The sequence below is a fragment of the Hevea brasiliensis genome, unplaced genomic scaffold (genome assembly GCF_030052815.1).
Source record: "Hevea brasiliensis isolate MT/VB/25A 57/8 unplaced genomic scaffold, ASM3005281v1 Scaf332, whole genome shotgun sequence".
Lineage (NCBI taxonomy): Eukaryota > Viridiplantae > Streptophyta > Magnoliopsida > Malpighiales > Euphorbiaceae > Hevea > Hevea brasiliensis.
This window is the reverse complement of record NW_026614843.1, coordinates 87,883-103,573: the sequence shown is the minus strand read 5'-3', so window position 1 is coordinate 103,573 and position 15,691 is coordinate 87,883. Positions and strand designations below refer to the sequence as shown.

Genomic DNA, 15,691 nt, shown 5'->3' with positions numbered 1-15,691 from the left:
GGAACAGTCTGGGAAGTGCTGGTTGGCGGCCAATTGTTAATGATAGAGTTTCAGTGCATGAGGGTTCTTCTGTACTTGATCTCAAGGGGGAGAACTACTTTTCTTGTGCTGTTGCGCGTAAACTATCAAATGCTCGATATCTCCTTGGAACTTCAGATGATGTTGTCACACTCTTAAAGAAGCTTGCAGATGCCTCTTCATCAACTTGATTGCAGTTTACCTGGTCTCGCTCATGCCTTGAATTTAGAGGTTTGAGAAACTAATAAAAGGAGCTGTTGATGGTGGATATTTCGTATATTGTCTTTCTATGTGCATACAAAAAATTTTGGATATTAATGTGAATAGCGGCATCAGATATAGCAACAACAAAGCATATGATGAGAAGAACTCAAATGTCATTCTTCATATGACTATTTGAATCAAGCTAAGAAAACTTGAAATTACTTACATTTTACTTTTGATTGAACTCTATTGGGGAAACCATACTATTTTAGAATGCAAAAGGTTTAGTGATTGAAATCTTGAAATAAGGTCTATGGCAGGTTCTGGCAAATTCCAGGCTAACTGAAGCCTGTAGATTGTAGTTTAGAAACTCACCCAAGTCACAATTGCAATTGGCCTGAAATTCCAATTGTTATGCTTGGCAATAGTTGAGTTGGTGTAGAAAGTAAAGAGTAATAACTAACTGCTATGGTTCTAAGTGTTGTTGGTACAGAGATAAAAACTACAAAAAGAAAGGGAAGAGGGAGAGAAAGAGAAGATGAGAGAGAAAAGGACTTAAAGAAGGATAGAGGGAGACAGGAGAACAACACAGTGAGAGAGAGAGAGATTATAGAATAATTCTTTTAGTGATCACAATAAAATTACATATTAAAAAAAATGCATATAGTTGGATAATGAAGAATGGGTCCAACTTATTTGCTTTTAGTTATAAAATTAAAAAGTTGGGAGGCTAAAGATACATAACTTTCACATTTGTGTTACTAGACCTGCATTTTTTTCGTTGAGCGATCAATCGCTAGCCGCTGTAAAGCAGGGCAGAAGTCCAATTAGATGTACACTGGGGATTAAGGAAATAATTCTCAATCTTAGGTCACGGAGTCAACAGAATGAGATTAATAATTATATTATTAATAACTAATAATTATAAGTGTAATAATTAACTTTGTTAATGACAGTTAAGCCTATGATAATCTATACAAATGAAAGGTATCAGTTAAATTTTTAATGCAAATGAAATGGTATTTGCTTAGTAACAAGTCTAATTGAACTCTCTAATAAGAGACAGATAGTATATAATTAAATTTAAAAAATAATACATGTGACGGATTTGAATTAAATTCGAGTTTTAAATATTAAGCATTCATTACTTGAACTTATATATATATATATATATATATAATTAATTAAATATAAAATATAATTTTTACAAAAGTATTTATATATTATATTTTAAATAAATAGAATTTAAATATTTTATAAAATTATTAAACTTTAAAATATAAATTATTAATAAAAAATAATTTTTACATAGATTTAATTAAAATATATAAAATTATAATAATAATTAAATTTATAACAAGAAAATTTTAATTGAATTTAAGATAAAATTAAATATTTAATATATTAATTAAATTCAAATTCAAATAAAATAATTTTTATAAATATCTTGTCAATTATAATCACTGCCCACCAAAAAAAGTTTGTGTTATAAATTATAATTTCCTTACGTCATATGACGATGAGTTACAAATATAGAGTTCACAACCTGTTAAATTAATAGAAGGATTACAACACAGTTCTAATTAATATAAAAGTTTCATTTGATTAGGTGTGTAAATAAGATAAGATAAATTCTAATTTGTATTTTTAAGTGAAAAATATTTTAAAAGAATAAAAGGCTCAGGGACAAATAAAATAAGAGGTTCAAATCCAGTAACAAAACAACCACAACCCAACATAAAGATCATAACCCAACCTCCTACCATAGAACTTAGATGAGGAAAAGAGGACCAACGCTGTCACTCAGCCTCTACTCCGGCGAGGAAGGGAACCAAGGACCACCGAAATTCAACCTCAAACGGATGGTGACCTCCTATCTTCTCCAAAATCAGCACTGTTTGCTTGACCAAGAGAGTGGCGTGGTAGAGCTCAACGGTCTATTAATCTCCAATAACATTAGGAAATAGCTTCAACCAGAAAAGGAAAATCCCAACCCTTGAGATACTGATGCCTTAGACATGCAAGAACCTCCCCCATCAAGCAATAGCTTTTAGACCTAAAAGAACCTATAAACCCAACAAAATTTCAACATACCAACTCTCTTGGTAATCGATTTCCTATATATTTCCCTCTCCTTGAAGTTTTGAGATCAATAAAATAAAACCCAAAACACCAACATCAACTAGTCAAACCGAAGTAGGGAGGGAGCTCAGATTTGGCAAGACCAAAACAGAGAGCCTTTTCCTGTCCAAAGGCTAGTAAAAAACCACACTCGATGAGCCTAACAAGAAGCTGAAACTCTAAGCACAATTGAGAGAGAAAAGACTCTCTCTAGAAAGCTAGGGGGAGTTGCGTAACCACTTACAGAATTTAAAAATTCATTTTTCCAATGATGAGGTCAGATTATAGTGATCCAATTAATCTTACGATTCAGTTTGCTGAACCTAATTAGTGTGCTTGTTGGGCCGTCTGTTGCTTTCAAGACCAATTTTCATCATTTTGATCCACTTGCTCATCAATCCACAAAAACCTCTAAGTTAGGCACTACTTCACTAATGTTAGTTCCCTTTTAGGCATTTTATGAAAATTAAAGCTTTGAAGTCAGCAATTTAGGTAATATAAATATTATATATAAATTATATAATTATATGGTATAAAAAAAAGAGAGAAAAAATAATTATAATTTAATAATTATTATCAAAATAAAAAGTAAAATATTAATGAATTTTAATTTAATAATATTCGAATAATTTCGTGAAATTTTAAATTTAAATTTTAATTAAAAAAAAGAAAGGAGCTGCCCACCATCAATTCGGAGGAAGTAGGAAAAGATTGGTGTCATTGTTTTAAATCAAACGACGATGAACCTAAAGATTCTGTGCAGTAAGGGGGGAATAAAGTCTACAGATTAGTGACTATTAAATCTAAAGTATGCGTCGAAGTGACCATTTTGCTGGACCACTCTAGGTTCCTCATGGCACAAGCAATTTCAGCCTTTTCCTACTCTGCTTATTCAACAAATTGAGAGAACATTCATTCAGCTCCTTCTGCTGCACACAGAGTCTTCGTCGGTTATCCTATGCATCTTATATGCAACATTTCGATAAGTTGTTTTTTTATGAATCCATCGAAAAGTTTTTTAAATCATTCGGCAAAAACAACCGACCGAAATGTTATATATAAAATATATAGGATTATTTATTTTTAAAAGTTAAAAGGTTTATTTATTTTTAAAATAGTAAAAGAGTTTTATTTGATTTATTTTTAAAATATAAATAATTTATTTAATTTTTTTTAAAAGTTAAATGACTTAATTTAACTTTGAAATGAATTTATATGACTATTTGATATCTAAACAGACATTTTACCAACCATTTATCCACTAATTAACTCCTGAATGTTAGCCATGATGAAATTGAAATCGAAGACGATAAATTATGAAACAAGTTAATTGTATTTTTTTTGGGTGTAACAAAAAAAAAATATTTGAAGTTCAGAGGGATGTGACATCCTGTGAATTTGTGAAGTTATTTACCTCTACTCTAACACTAATTAGATTCAATCAAATGGAATTAAAAGTCCACTCTCCATAAGGAAGCGTCCTATGGAGATGTTTAGCTATAAGTTAGCAAAAAGATGGAAATTCAACCAAAATATGGTAAGGACAGTGATTGATTACAAATAAAATTCTTTTTATAGTTTTGAATAGACTTTTTTCCTATAAAACAAACACTTAATATTTTCCTTATACTATCCTAGAAAATATGGGCCACGTTCATTTGAAGATAGACCTTTTCAATTTGAAATAAGATCCTATTAACTGATCATATAAATGCCCAAAATCTCTTGAAGATTGCCATTGTGCAATCACCATCAGCAACCATGAAAAGATTTTGTATTTTCTTTCTTCTCCTTCTACCTCTTTTAGCCTCATGCACAAAGAAAAAGGTAAGGTTTGGTTTGGTTTGGTTGTTTTTGTTTTCTATATCTTATAATGTTTTAATCACAGACTTGCGTTGATATTGTGTTTTTAATTTTAATGACAGAGCTACATAGTATACTTTGGAGAGCATAGTGGAGAGAAAACACATGCTGAAATAGAAGAAACTCATCTCTCATATTTGAACTCAGTGAAAGAAACTGAGGAAGAAGCTATAGATTCTCTTATTTACAGCTACAAGCACAGCATCAATGGTTTCGCTGCATTGCTAACCCCAGAAGAAGCCTCCAAACTGTCTGGTACACAAAATTATTACATGGGTTTTGCTTGTAATCTCTCTCTCTCTCTCTCTCTCTCTCTCTCTCTCTCACTTAGGCATACTGTTGAAATAATCTGGTTGCAGAGTTGGAAGAAGTGGTTACTGTGTATGAAACCAAGCCAGGAAAGTACTCAACGCAAACTACAAGGTCATGGGAATTTGTAGGCTTGGAAGAGGGAGACGGACACTCCTCGAAAAATCGCTCCGTTGGGGAAAGAGAATTACCATTGAAGGCTGGATTTGGCAAAAATGTGATTGTGGGGGTCATGGATAGTGGTAAAAATAAATGGTCTAACTGTTACTTTTCTAGTATATATACACATTATGGTTTGACAGGTTCAAGGAAAAATTACTGCTTATGATGGATATTTTGGTGAATTTTTTTTTTGATCATCAGGTGTGTGGCCAGAATCCAAGAGTTTCAGTGATGAAGGCATGGGACCCATTCCAAAATCATGGAAGGGAATCTGCCAAAGTGGGGTTGATTTTAACTCATCCCACTGTAACAAGTGAGTAATGGATACTCCTTTGTTTCTATTATAAACTCTGTGAAATAATGCTTTTTTGGAAAACCTCTTTGTCTATTTAACACCAACAACTGCTTTTGTTTTTTTTTTTTTTTTAAAAAAGAACTAGCGATTATTGATGATTGGCTTGTGAAAAGCAAGTCTGAGCCCTACTGGGTTGAAATCCTTCTTAAAATATGTATATGGCCTTGTGTTTCAATGATGGGTGCTCTTGTCTAAAGTAGATGTCATTTTCAAGTGGCTATAAATTCACAACTCTCAGTTATGGAATATTGGAATCTTCATCATCCAAAGGAGGGGAAAAAAAAATTAAACTTAAAACTATAGAGCATAATCATTTCAGTTGCATGTTAGTTAACCATACAAGATACCAAAGGGGGGGAGGAAATAAAAGTTACCTTATCTTGTAGGTTACTGTTCTTAAACCGATTTGCCAAGGATTTTTCCAAGAATCCAAGAATGGCATTTCTATTGACAGCTTCAAATGGGCCTGCACCCTGCCCTAGATTATATGGATCTCTTTATTCGATTATTTTAGAATATTGGTCCCAGTTTTGTCCACTTCACTAAAACACATTGCCCATATGACCTACCTTTCTTGTCTTTTGTCTTCTTTTCATTCACTATCTTGTGAACTCTTCTTATCCTTCACATTACCCTCTTTATTTTAGCATTTGACCCTGTCAGAATTCATCCGTCTATTCTTGAATTTAGCCCCACAATTTTCATCGATAGGATTCATAAAATTATTGATCCTTCCCTTCCATTTTACTACTAGAATATGGATACCAAAATAATGATTATTTTTGAAACTTTTCATTATGGTTTTCATGTAGGAATCATAAGCTTTATTGTTCTTTAATTGTGAGATTAATTATGGACTTTATTTTGTGTGATGAACTACATAAAGAATGCCAAATCAAATGTAAATAGTTAAATTGATGTATATAATTGGGAAGGAATTTCTCATGATCTAATACCTCTTGGCAATTCGAAAATAGGATTTCATTTTTTTTTAACTCAAATATAAATTAGGTCTTTTTGATCCCTTATCGTTTATTACTAATTTATCATATCTTGACAAAATTATTATAATTTTATTAAAAAAATATTCTGTATTTATTCTCTATATGTGTTTCCAATAAAAAAAAAGCTAAAATTATGCTTGTATGTATGATGTTATATATTATCTTCTACATATCTCGGTATATGAGTCTTATTCTTTATGATCCCACATAATATGTGTATATGATATATAACTTAGCATGTATTGACAAAATTATTATAATTTTGTTAAGGACTTTATTATTCATTAATTGTGAGATTAATTATAGATTTTATTTTGTGGGATGAACTACAGAAAGAATGCCAAATCAAAGGTAAATAATTAAATCAATGTGTATAGTTGGAAAGGAATTGAATTTGCGATCTAAAACTTCTTAGAAATTTGAACATAGGATTTCACTTTTTTTTTTTAACTTAAAAACGAACCAATGCCTAATTGATGAAAAAAAAAATACATAATTATTCAATAATTACTTATTTTCTCTATTGTAACAGCTTAAAAAAAATCTCCATTGTAACAAATGCAATACTATGAACATTTTTGCAGGAAAATTATCGGAGCTAGATACTACATTGAGGGTTACTTAAACTACTACAAAAAACTCAATGCCACCGAGGACATCATGTCACCGCGTGACTTGGACGGCCACGGAACTCACACGGCGTCCACAGTTGCCGGAAGGCAGGTGCATGACGTCGCTGCCTACGGTGGTTTCGCCAGCGGAACAGCCTCGGGCGGGGCACCATCAGCACACCTGGCCATATACAAGGCCTGTTGGGCGATTCCTAATCAAGAAAAAGCAGAAGGCAACACATGTTTCGAAGAAGATATGCTTGCAGCCATAGACGACGCCGTGAAGGATGGAGTCCATGTATTAAGCATGTCCATTGGTACCACCGAGCCAATACCGTACGCGGAAGATGGCATTGCCATTGGTGCTTTACATGCTGTCAAAAACAACATTGTAGTTTCTTGTTCTGCTGGTAACTTAGGTCCTGCTCCGGGTACCTTGTCCAACCCTGCTCCTTGGATTATTACTGTTGGTGCTAGTAGCCTGGATCGTGCGTTTTTGGGGCCTATTGTGCTTGGAAATGGCAAGAAGATTGTCGTAAGAATTTTTCTTTTCTTTTTTTTTTTTTTATATGTTATGGTTTAGTTTTCTGTTGTATTGAATTTGTTTTGATGCATATCCATGGATGGTTTTGATTTTAGGGGCAAACTGCTACTCTATACAAGCTAGACAAAATGCACCCATTAGTGTATGCAGCAGATGTGGCGGCTCCAGGAGTTCCCAAGAATGAATCAAAGTACCAACTCTTCTTTTGCTTAGTTATTTTTCTTCATTCTTTTAAACGGCATGATTAATTATTAATTTTATCTGTGAATCTTAATTTGCAGCCAATGCCTCCCTAATTCTCTTTCTCCTGAGAAGGTAAAGGGGAAGATAGTGTTGTGCATGAGAGGGCTTGGAATGAGAGTTGGAAAAGGCATGGAGGTGAAAAGGGCTGGTGGTGCTGGTTTTGTCTTAGGAAATAGTCCACAAAATGGCAATGACATATCAGTGGATGCTCATGTTCTTCCAGCAACTGCTGTGGATGCTAACGATGCAATTGAAATTATTAACTACATTAAGTCTGCCAATAAGCCAACGGCTATCATTGCAAAGGCAAAGACTGTGTTAAATTATTCACCCGCACCTTCCATGGCTGCATTCACTAGTAGGGGTCCAAATGTCCTTGATCTTAATATTCTCAAGGTAATGAATTGATTATAACTACTAATCAGTTTAAAGACGCGACTGATAAGATGAATAATAGAAATTGAATCAATCTCTTCTTTCTTGTAGCCTGACATCACAGCGCCAGGGTTAAATATCTTGGCAGCATGGAGTCGAGGATCTTCGCCTACAAAATTGTGGGCTGATCATAGAATCGCGGATTATGTCATTGAGTCAGGAACTTCTATGGCTTGTCCCCATGTTTCTGCTGTAGCTGCACTTCTTAGAGCCATATATCCTAAATGGAGCAGTGCAGCCATAAGATCTGCCATAATGACCACAGCCTGGATGAAAAATAACAAGGGTCAGTCTATAATCGATCCATCAGGTAAAATTGCAGATCCTTTCCAATTCGGTTCTGGTCACTTCCGACCAGCCAAGGCAGCAGACCCTGGTCTAGTGTATGATGCATCCTATGACGACTACATTGCCTACCTTTGCAACTATGGATATTCAAAAGTGGGCGATTATCATTGCCCAAAAAAAGCAACATTGGAGCCAACATACAATTTGAACTATCCATCGGTTTCAATTCCTAAACTGAATGGCACTGTAATAGTTAAGAGGAATGTGACGAATGTTGGTGCTGCCAAAAGTGTCTACTTCTTCACTGCCAAACCACCTAAGGGAATTTCCATTAAAGCCTCGCCAAGTATTTTGTACTTCGATAAAGTTGGGCAAAAGATAAGCTTCACTTTAACAGTTAGAGCAAGAGATGCTCATACTGCAAAGAAGTATTATAAGGATGACTTTGCCTTTGGCTGGTACACTTGGACTGATAGTTATCATTATGTGAGAAGCCCCGTTGCAGTGTCTCTAGCATAGGCTTTTCTTCTTTATTTATTCATTCTGTTTCAGGATTTTTAGAGTACGAGCATGAAGAACATTCAAGATTTTTCATCATTGAATATTTTATAATTTGGTTGGCTAGAACTTGAATAATAATTTTAGTTTCTTGATATGTGTAAATATTGAATCTGGAACTTCCATGCCTGGACCTCTTGTGGGCCGCAGGCTGCTAAGCTCAACTTCTGAAATCCATACAACCTTAACCGAAATAAGATAACAACACAACGTTTTGGGTTTGAGCTAGTTGGGCTTTTGGTATTTGGCAATACATAGAAGATTGATGAGCACATCCAAAGTTTAAACCAAGAAAAGTTCTAAAGCAAACTTATGACAATTATGCTAATCTTTGATCAATAAATTGAAAAATATAATTATGTAACTTCAGTTTATATATATAAATGAGTTTTACGTCAATATTATTGTTTGTACTGTTAAATTTCATGTACTTGTATAAAGCTAGTTTGATTGATTGATTGATGATTAGATGAGAATGAAGTCATTATCAGCATCATTATAATAAAAATATCAAGCAAATACGCATGCAAAGTAAAAATTGCCAAAAAGCAACAGCTACGAAACTTTGTGCGTAGTCATTATCTTGAAAAAGAGAACATGTACGTCAAGTACCCTTTTATGGGAACTCTTTCAAAAATGTATTTCTCTTTTAGTTCAACCAATCCTTTTTCTCTATTTTTCTTTTCGTAATTAATTTTCTACAACCTTATATAATTTTAGGTTCCTTCTTGTGGAAATTTATACATTTCTTTCCCATTTCAAATCTTTAATTTTAACTAATGTAATAATTTAATATTTAATTTAATTTATAAGCAATTTAAATGACATGAAATACAATTAATTTTCTTAAATTTTATTTTTAAAATTTTAGTAGCTTGTGTTTTCAGTTAATAAAACGAAATATATTATTAAGTTATTTTTCACGCTATCCGTTGGCAGGCCTTCAATGGAGATTGAGATTCCACTGTGTGCCACCAAATAATTAACAAACCAGAAAATAGCCATTACAATGACTTGCACGACAACTGCGCTGGCTACGTGGCACCTCAAATAATATAATTTAGACTTCTCATGACGTCATGAACACACGTGTCCAGTGGAAAAATGCTTTGTCGTATTGGAATTCATTCTCTGTGATTTAGCGCCATAGATTAGGTGGACCTCACCTCCCCTCCTCCTTTTGGCGTATTTTTATAAATGGGACCCATCTTGCTCTGACGCGGAGCATGAGCCGCCGGGTGCGGCAGCCGCAGCTGCTTGTGACAGTGCTGGTCGTTGAATTTGTGGCTTCACGCCTACGCGTTTTATCCCAATCATTAGTGAATATTACAGATTTCAATGGTTTTGGCTTCGTAATTTCTACTTACAAGTTAATTAGCTCGAATAATTTATATTAATATTATTAAAATAATATATATATATATTATTAAAAAAGTTATTTCATTCTCAAATATTTTTAAGAAGTTGGAAGCTAGGCCTATTCACCAGATCGAATTGAGTTGTTTTTTAGTCCAATTTGAGAAAAAGTATATTAAAGTTAGATGGAATCAATCCGATTTTAATTAATTTCAGTTTTTTATCAATTTCATTTTAATTTTAATTTGATTTAAATATGATTTTAATTTCAATTTTTATGATTTTAATTTCATTAAAAAAATCATTTAATTCGAGTGAAACTCTTTGAAGCTATAATTTTTGAAGAATTGAATCGAATTAAAAAATTACACCGAGATGAAATTTTTTTTATACTTTAATTCGATTTTAGTTTTTCATTAAGAATTAAATTAAAATTATATTAAAATTGAATAAAAATATACTAAATTAGAATCGAATCAAAATTTGAATTTATACATATCTTTTTTAATTTTTTTAGATGTATTATATATTTATATAATTATACTAAATGCACAATAATATTATATTTTATTTCTCTATATTTTTTTTAATAATTTTAGTTATAAATATATTAAATTATCCTATAATTCTTAATTATAAATATATTATTATATTATACATATGTTAATTCGTAATAATATTTATATTTTATAGTTAAATATTATATAATTTAAAAATAATTAAAAGATATATTATATGATATATTATATATTAATAAGCTATTTGAAATTTTAAAAGTTAATTATGACTTTTTAAAAAAATAATTACATAAAATTATTTTAAAAATTAAAAATTAAATTGAAATCGTACCAAACTAAACTAGAACCAAGAACCGTATCAAATTAGAGTCAAAACTAAAACAATAAAGAATCGACACAAAACTAAATTGAAATTGACAAATCCTTAATTAAATTAAAACCACACACTCTTATTTAAAAGTACAATTTATTTTTTTGAGCATATATATTAATTTGAACCACCTAAAAAATAATGATCGTAACAATTAGTTTCAATTTGGCTTGATTCAACGACTCAAGGGGGAGTCTCTAATTAATCCCCAATTAAACGAATCATAAATTCAGATTAATCTGAATTTAATTGAGGAGTCGAACCGACTCTTGACCAGCATAATGGAAGCTACAATACAAAGTAGAAACAAAAAGCCGTAAGCCACAAGTAAGAGAGAGAGAAAGCGGGGACCGCAATCAACTCCAATGGAGTGACGCCATCTATCAACACAAACGAAACAATCAATAGTGTACTCTCTACGATTTCAGATTCTCCTCTATAAATCTCTCCCCTTCTCCTTCTCTCTACAGTTATATCTCCTTTCTTCACACCTTTTCTTCCGTTTATTACATGGCCGCCGAAGAGTTTCAGGAATCCGATATCATTTTCTCCGACCACCACCACCACATCGGCTTCAAGGAAATGGATCGTCAAAATAATAATAATAGTAATCGGAGTGGCAACATAAAGAAGCAGAAGAAATCGACAACAACTTGTTCTTCCGTGCCTGTGAATATCCCTTGCAGCAATGTGTTGCAGTTTTCGGAGGCTGGTGATGATTTTGAAGAGGAATTTGATAGAGAGGAATTGATTCCGCCGCATGTTATAATTGGGAGGAGAATTCAAGGGAAAATGGCATTCTCTGTTTGCACTGGAAATGGAAGGACATTAAAAGGAAGGGATTTGAGCCAAGTTAGGAATTCAATTCTTAGGTTGACTGGATTTCTAGAAACATAACCATTAATTCTTTCAAGATCAGCCCAATCTCACTTCTGTTCTGTTCCTTAGAGTTTTAGAAGAAGAAGAAGAGACGTCTTCCACAAAAAAAAAAAAAAAAAAATGATTTCCTTTCCTTTGTTTTTGTCTTGAAGTTTCTTTAGCCTGTAACTTGTAAGCAAATGAGACCAAAGAAAAATTTGGGATTAGAAAGAGATGAAATATTATTAATTGTTCATTAATTAATTAGGCTAAAAAAATTTTTTTTTTTTTTGAGAACAATTAGGCTAAAATTATTATTGGTAGTAATATTTTGTTGGTTTAATATCTGCTGAATAATAAAGCAGCAGCAGTTTGATTAATTTATACAGCTAGGAAGCTGCATGCAGTGGTTTAGTGTCAGGATGTGCAATGTCTAAATGGAAATGGTGTAGCAATAATGTGTTGGAGATTTGTCTTCACCTTGGACATTGCCAACATGCACAGCTGGTTTCTTCATTTTCAAGTAGGTGGTGTGGGTCTGGAGTATGGAGATTATATTTGGCTGAAAAATGGGTTTCATGCACAGGGATTGGATTTGGAATTCCCTCAACCTTATTGCATATTATCTCTTTCAGCTGATATACTTGACTATGGCATTGTAAATTTTTATTCTGTATATTAATAAAGAAAAGGAAAAAAAAAAAGAAAAAGAAAAAATGGGTTTATGTTTTTTATATTCTTTGTTATTAAGATTTGAACTAATATCTCGCAATTTTATAAATAGCTGAGTTAAGATTCATTTATTTTTTATTTTTATTTTTATTTTTTTACAATTTTTATATTTTACATTTTGCGAAACTTCATTAAATTTTTATTTTTTTATTAATTTAAATTTAATTAAGATTAAACTCAAAATTAATAAATCACATAAAATTAATGGATAATTTTTTGCTTTAATGATTATAGTATTATTTGACTTTTTCTATTAGTAATAAAGATAAGGATGAAGGATTTTTTTTTTTTTTTTGGGGGTCTTTAACATAAGGATGAGGGATGTTAAAAGGTGTAGATTAGTTAAAATTATGGGTTTTGTTGAAATTATTAGCACCATGATTTGAACATGTGCTTTCAATCATATTAAAGTGGTTGGAACAGGGATTTAATCTATTTAATTATAAAAATAATAATAATAATAATAATCAAGAGTCAGCAAATTAGCAAGAGGTATCTCTTGGGTCTCTCACCAATTAGGTTTAGTTGATGACACAGGAATTTAGGAATCCCTCTTGATTTGCGCCAACTAGGTTTTTTTTTTTTTAATAATCCTACCATGGATTATAGACCTTCATGTCATATTATTAATAAATTCCTTTTTTTTTTTTCTCTATTTGAAGATTTTGCCTAACTTTATTATGAAGAAAATATTAATTAGTAGAGCTAATCACCGTGATTAGGATTCTTTAATTTGAACATTTCTTTTGCTCATACAAAGAATTTTTATATACTTTTCTTTGATTATATTATTAATTCCCATGACGTGTGGATTGTAAATCTTGAATTGGATTGTATTTGAACTTTGTAACTTGTAAACTTAATTCAACTATTAATTTAAACATCATTGCTTTCATCAGCAATTATTTATTTGGGTTTTAAAGTCTGGAATTTTATTGCACATTTTTTCAATTATAAAGTTTTTTTTGCATTATCCTTTTTTTTACTGTGTATTTTTTTTAATTATTTTTTATTAGTGAAAGTAGGAAAAATTGTGTGTTTTTTTTTTAATAATAACTGTGGAGGAAAATATTTCATTAGATATATTAATTATAATGTATTAACATTAATTTAAAAATTAAATTTAATATATTTTAATTATAACATTTTAATCATTTATTTGAAATATAATAATAGTAATAGTTAGTCAATTGCAATCTGTCACACGTGTGGCCGAGGTAAGGATTAAAAATAACAAAAAAAATAAAGTATACGTAACTTATAATAACATCAATAATCACAAACGAAATCATATGACACCGAGGCCACGTGCGACAACGAGGCTGCAAATATGATTCAGTGCCACGTGTTTCACAATGAAAGGATTGTCAGAAAAAGTCCCGGACATTGTCGGCTATTAATTTATGACGTGGACTACAACGCATCCACAGATTCTTAAAAGTTGGAAAAAAAATAAAAAATAATTGAATTTCTCAATTTATTTAATAAAATATTGGATAATTGGAATTTAATTATTATTTTCAAGTTGTCGGTTTACTTTGAAAAAGTAGGGAGGAAATAATAAATATAAAAATTATTAAAACAATTAATTTTTAAAAACGTAGCGAATTTAAATATCTATTTATTTAGTTTAAAATTTATTATTTTTAAAAAGATGTTATTTTAGCTTCAATTTTGCAATATTTTGGAATAAGAAGCTCTGCAAATTTTTTTTTACCCTAAAATTTAGTGGCCTTTCAAGTTTCAAGGAATATCTATTTTTAAAAAGTAAACTCAAAAATAAAAAAATAAAGTGGGTGAATTCTGATTTTTATAATGGATATTTTGCTTTCTTATTTTTATATTTTATCTTAATTAGTATTTAAAATTTTATATTTTTAAAATAAAAAAAATATTTTTTGAAATTACATATATAAGGGCAATAAAAAATTTAGAAATTTTTTTTTTCTGAATAACAAAGTATTATAAAAAATATTGTTATAATTATATTTAATAAGATTTAATGCCCTGCAAATTATCAAGAATTATATTATTAATAATACTATTAAATATATATATTTTGCAATTAATTTTTTATTAAAAAATTGTTTTTTTTAAATTAAAATACATAAATTTAAAAAATGTCAATTTATAAAAGCACATATTTATGTAAAAGTAAATAAAAAAAATCAATTGATCTCTCATTTCTTATAATACATGAGAAGTTAAACCTCAATCTCCCAAATACAACGAATAAGGAATTATCATGAGTTGTGCACATCGCAACCAAATAATATATATATATATATATATATATTTTAAGTTTTGTTTTACTCATACATTTTATTTCTCTGTCTATTCTTTGTCAATTTAATTATTAATAAAGAGAATAAAAGGTAATCAATCAATTATTAAAATTTTAATAATAATAAAAAAGCCATGAAATAATAATTTTTTTAAAATATTAAAGTATTTTTATTTTTTGTTAATAAAAAGTTAAAAAAATAATAGGGGGACGGAACAATGTAGGGAAAAAAAATAAATATTAAATTAATTTTATCTTTTTTAACATATATAAATTAAAATATTAATTATAGTATAATACATATATAAGAAAATAATTTACTTTTTTTATAATTTATTAAATGAAATAACTTGCAGGATTAACTAAAAAGCATGGCCCATTGGAGACCATAAAAATCCATGAACGTGGCATTGAATTATAATGATAAATTTTATAATATATCTTTTTTTATATCATATAAAAAAAATTTTAATATATCTTGCATTATTTTAGATTAATAAAATTTTGAAGTGTCATTATCTCGTAACACCACGAAAACTTGAATGAATGTGGGTGGCCTTAATCTTAAATCATATGTGGCAAAAAGATGCTTTTTTGTTTAGAACCCTAAAAATCCGTTATCATATTCTGAAATGGCACACAGAGACAAATGCAACACTTTCAGTCTACATAGTTTCACAAGTATTTAATTTTATAAAAAAATCATTTTAAAACAAACCAACAAAAATTAGTTTCCAGAAATAACAAGAAGTCTCTATAAATTATGATTTTTTTAATTCAACAAGAATGATTCTCTTGCCATATTCCATATACTAATGGGTATTAAATCCAAAAGAAAAAAGAGGAGATGAAAATCAT

General features: G+C 30.3%; 2 protein-coding genes across 2 annotated transcripts; both read left to right on the top strand.

Annotated features, from left to right (window-relative positions):
- Positions 1 to 3,965: 3,965 nt before the first annotated feature.
- On the top strand, positions 3,966 to 8,812 carry LOC110646690 (subtilisin-like protease SBT5.6). The gene is made up of 8 exons (XM_021800211.2): positions 3,966 to 4,170; positions 4,269 to 4,461; positions 4,566 to 4,757; positions 4,879 to 4,990; positions 6,621 to 7,182; positions 7,287 to 7,381; positions 7,473 to 7,830; positions 7,921 to 8,812. The coding sequence occupies exons 1-8, from the start codon at positions 4,105 to 4,107 to the stop codon at positions 8,674 to 8,676; spliced, it is 2,334 nt and encodes a 777-aa protein (XP_021655903.2). The 5' UTR covers positions 3,966 to 4,104; the 3' UTR covers positions 8,677 to 8,812.
- A 2,423-nt stretch (positions 8,813 to 11,235) lies between these two features.
- LOC110646695 (protein S40-1) lies at positions 11,236 to 12,077 on the top strand. The gene has a single exon (XM_021800221.2). The coding sequence runs from the start codon at positions 11,470 to 11,472 to the stop codon at positions 11,854 to 11,856; it is 387 nt and encodes a 128-aa protein (XP_021655913.2). The 5' UTR covers positions 11,236 to 11,469; the 3' UTR covers positions 11,857 to 12,077.
- The last annotated feature ends 3,614 nt before the right edge of the window (positions 12,078 to 15,691 follow it).

What these genes read in the sequence shown, in the direction of transcription:
- LOC110646690 (XM_021800211.2), top strand. Translation starts at nt 4,105, where the DNA reads ATGAAAAGATTTTGTATTTTCTTTCTTCTCCTTCTACCTCTTTTAGCC. An exon ending in CCTCATGCACAAAGAAAAAG is followed by an intron (nt 4,171 to 4,268) that starts GTAAGGTTTGGT and finishes TTTTAATGACAG; the next exon opens with AGCTACATAGTATACTTTGG. An exon ending in GAAATGGCAAGAAGATTGTC is followed by an intron (nt 7,183 to 7,286) that starts GTAAGAATTTTT and finishes TTTTGATTTTAG; the next exon opens with GGGCAAACTGCTACTCTATA.
- LOC110646695 (XM_021800221.2), top strand. Translation starts at nt 11,470, where the DNA reads ATGGCCGCCGAAGAGTTTCAGGAATCCGATATCATTTTCTCCGACCAC.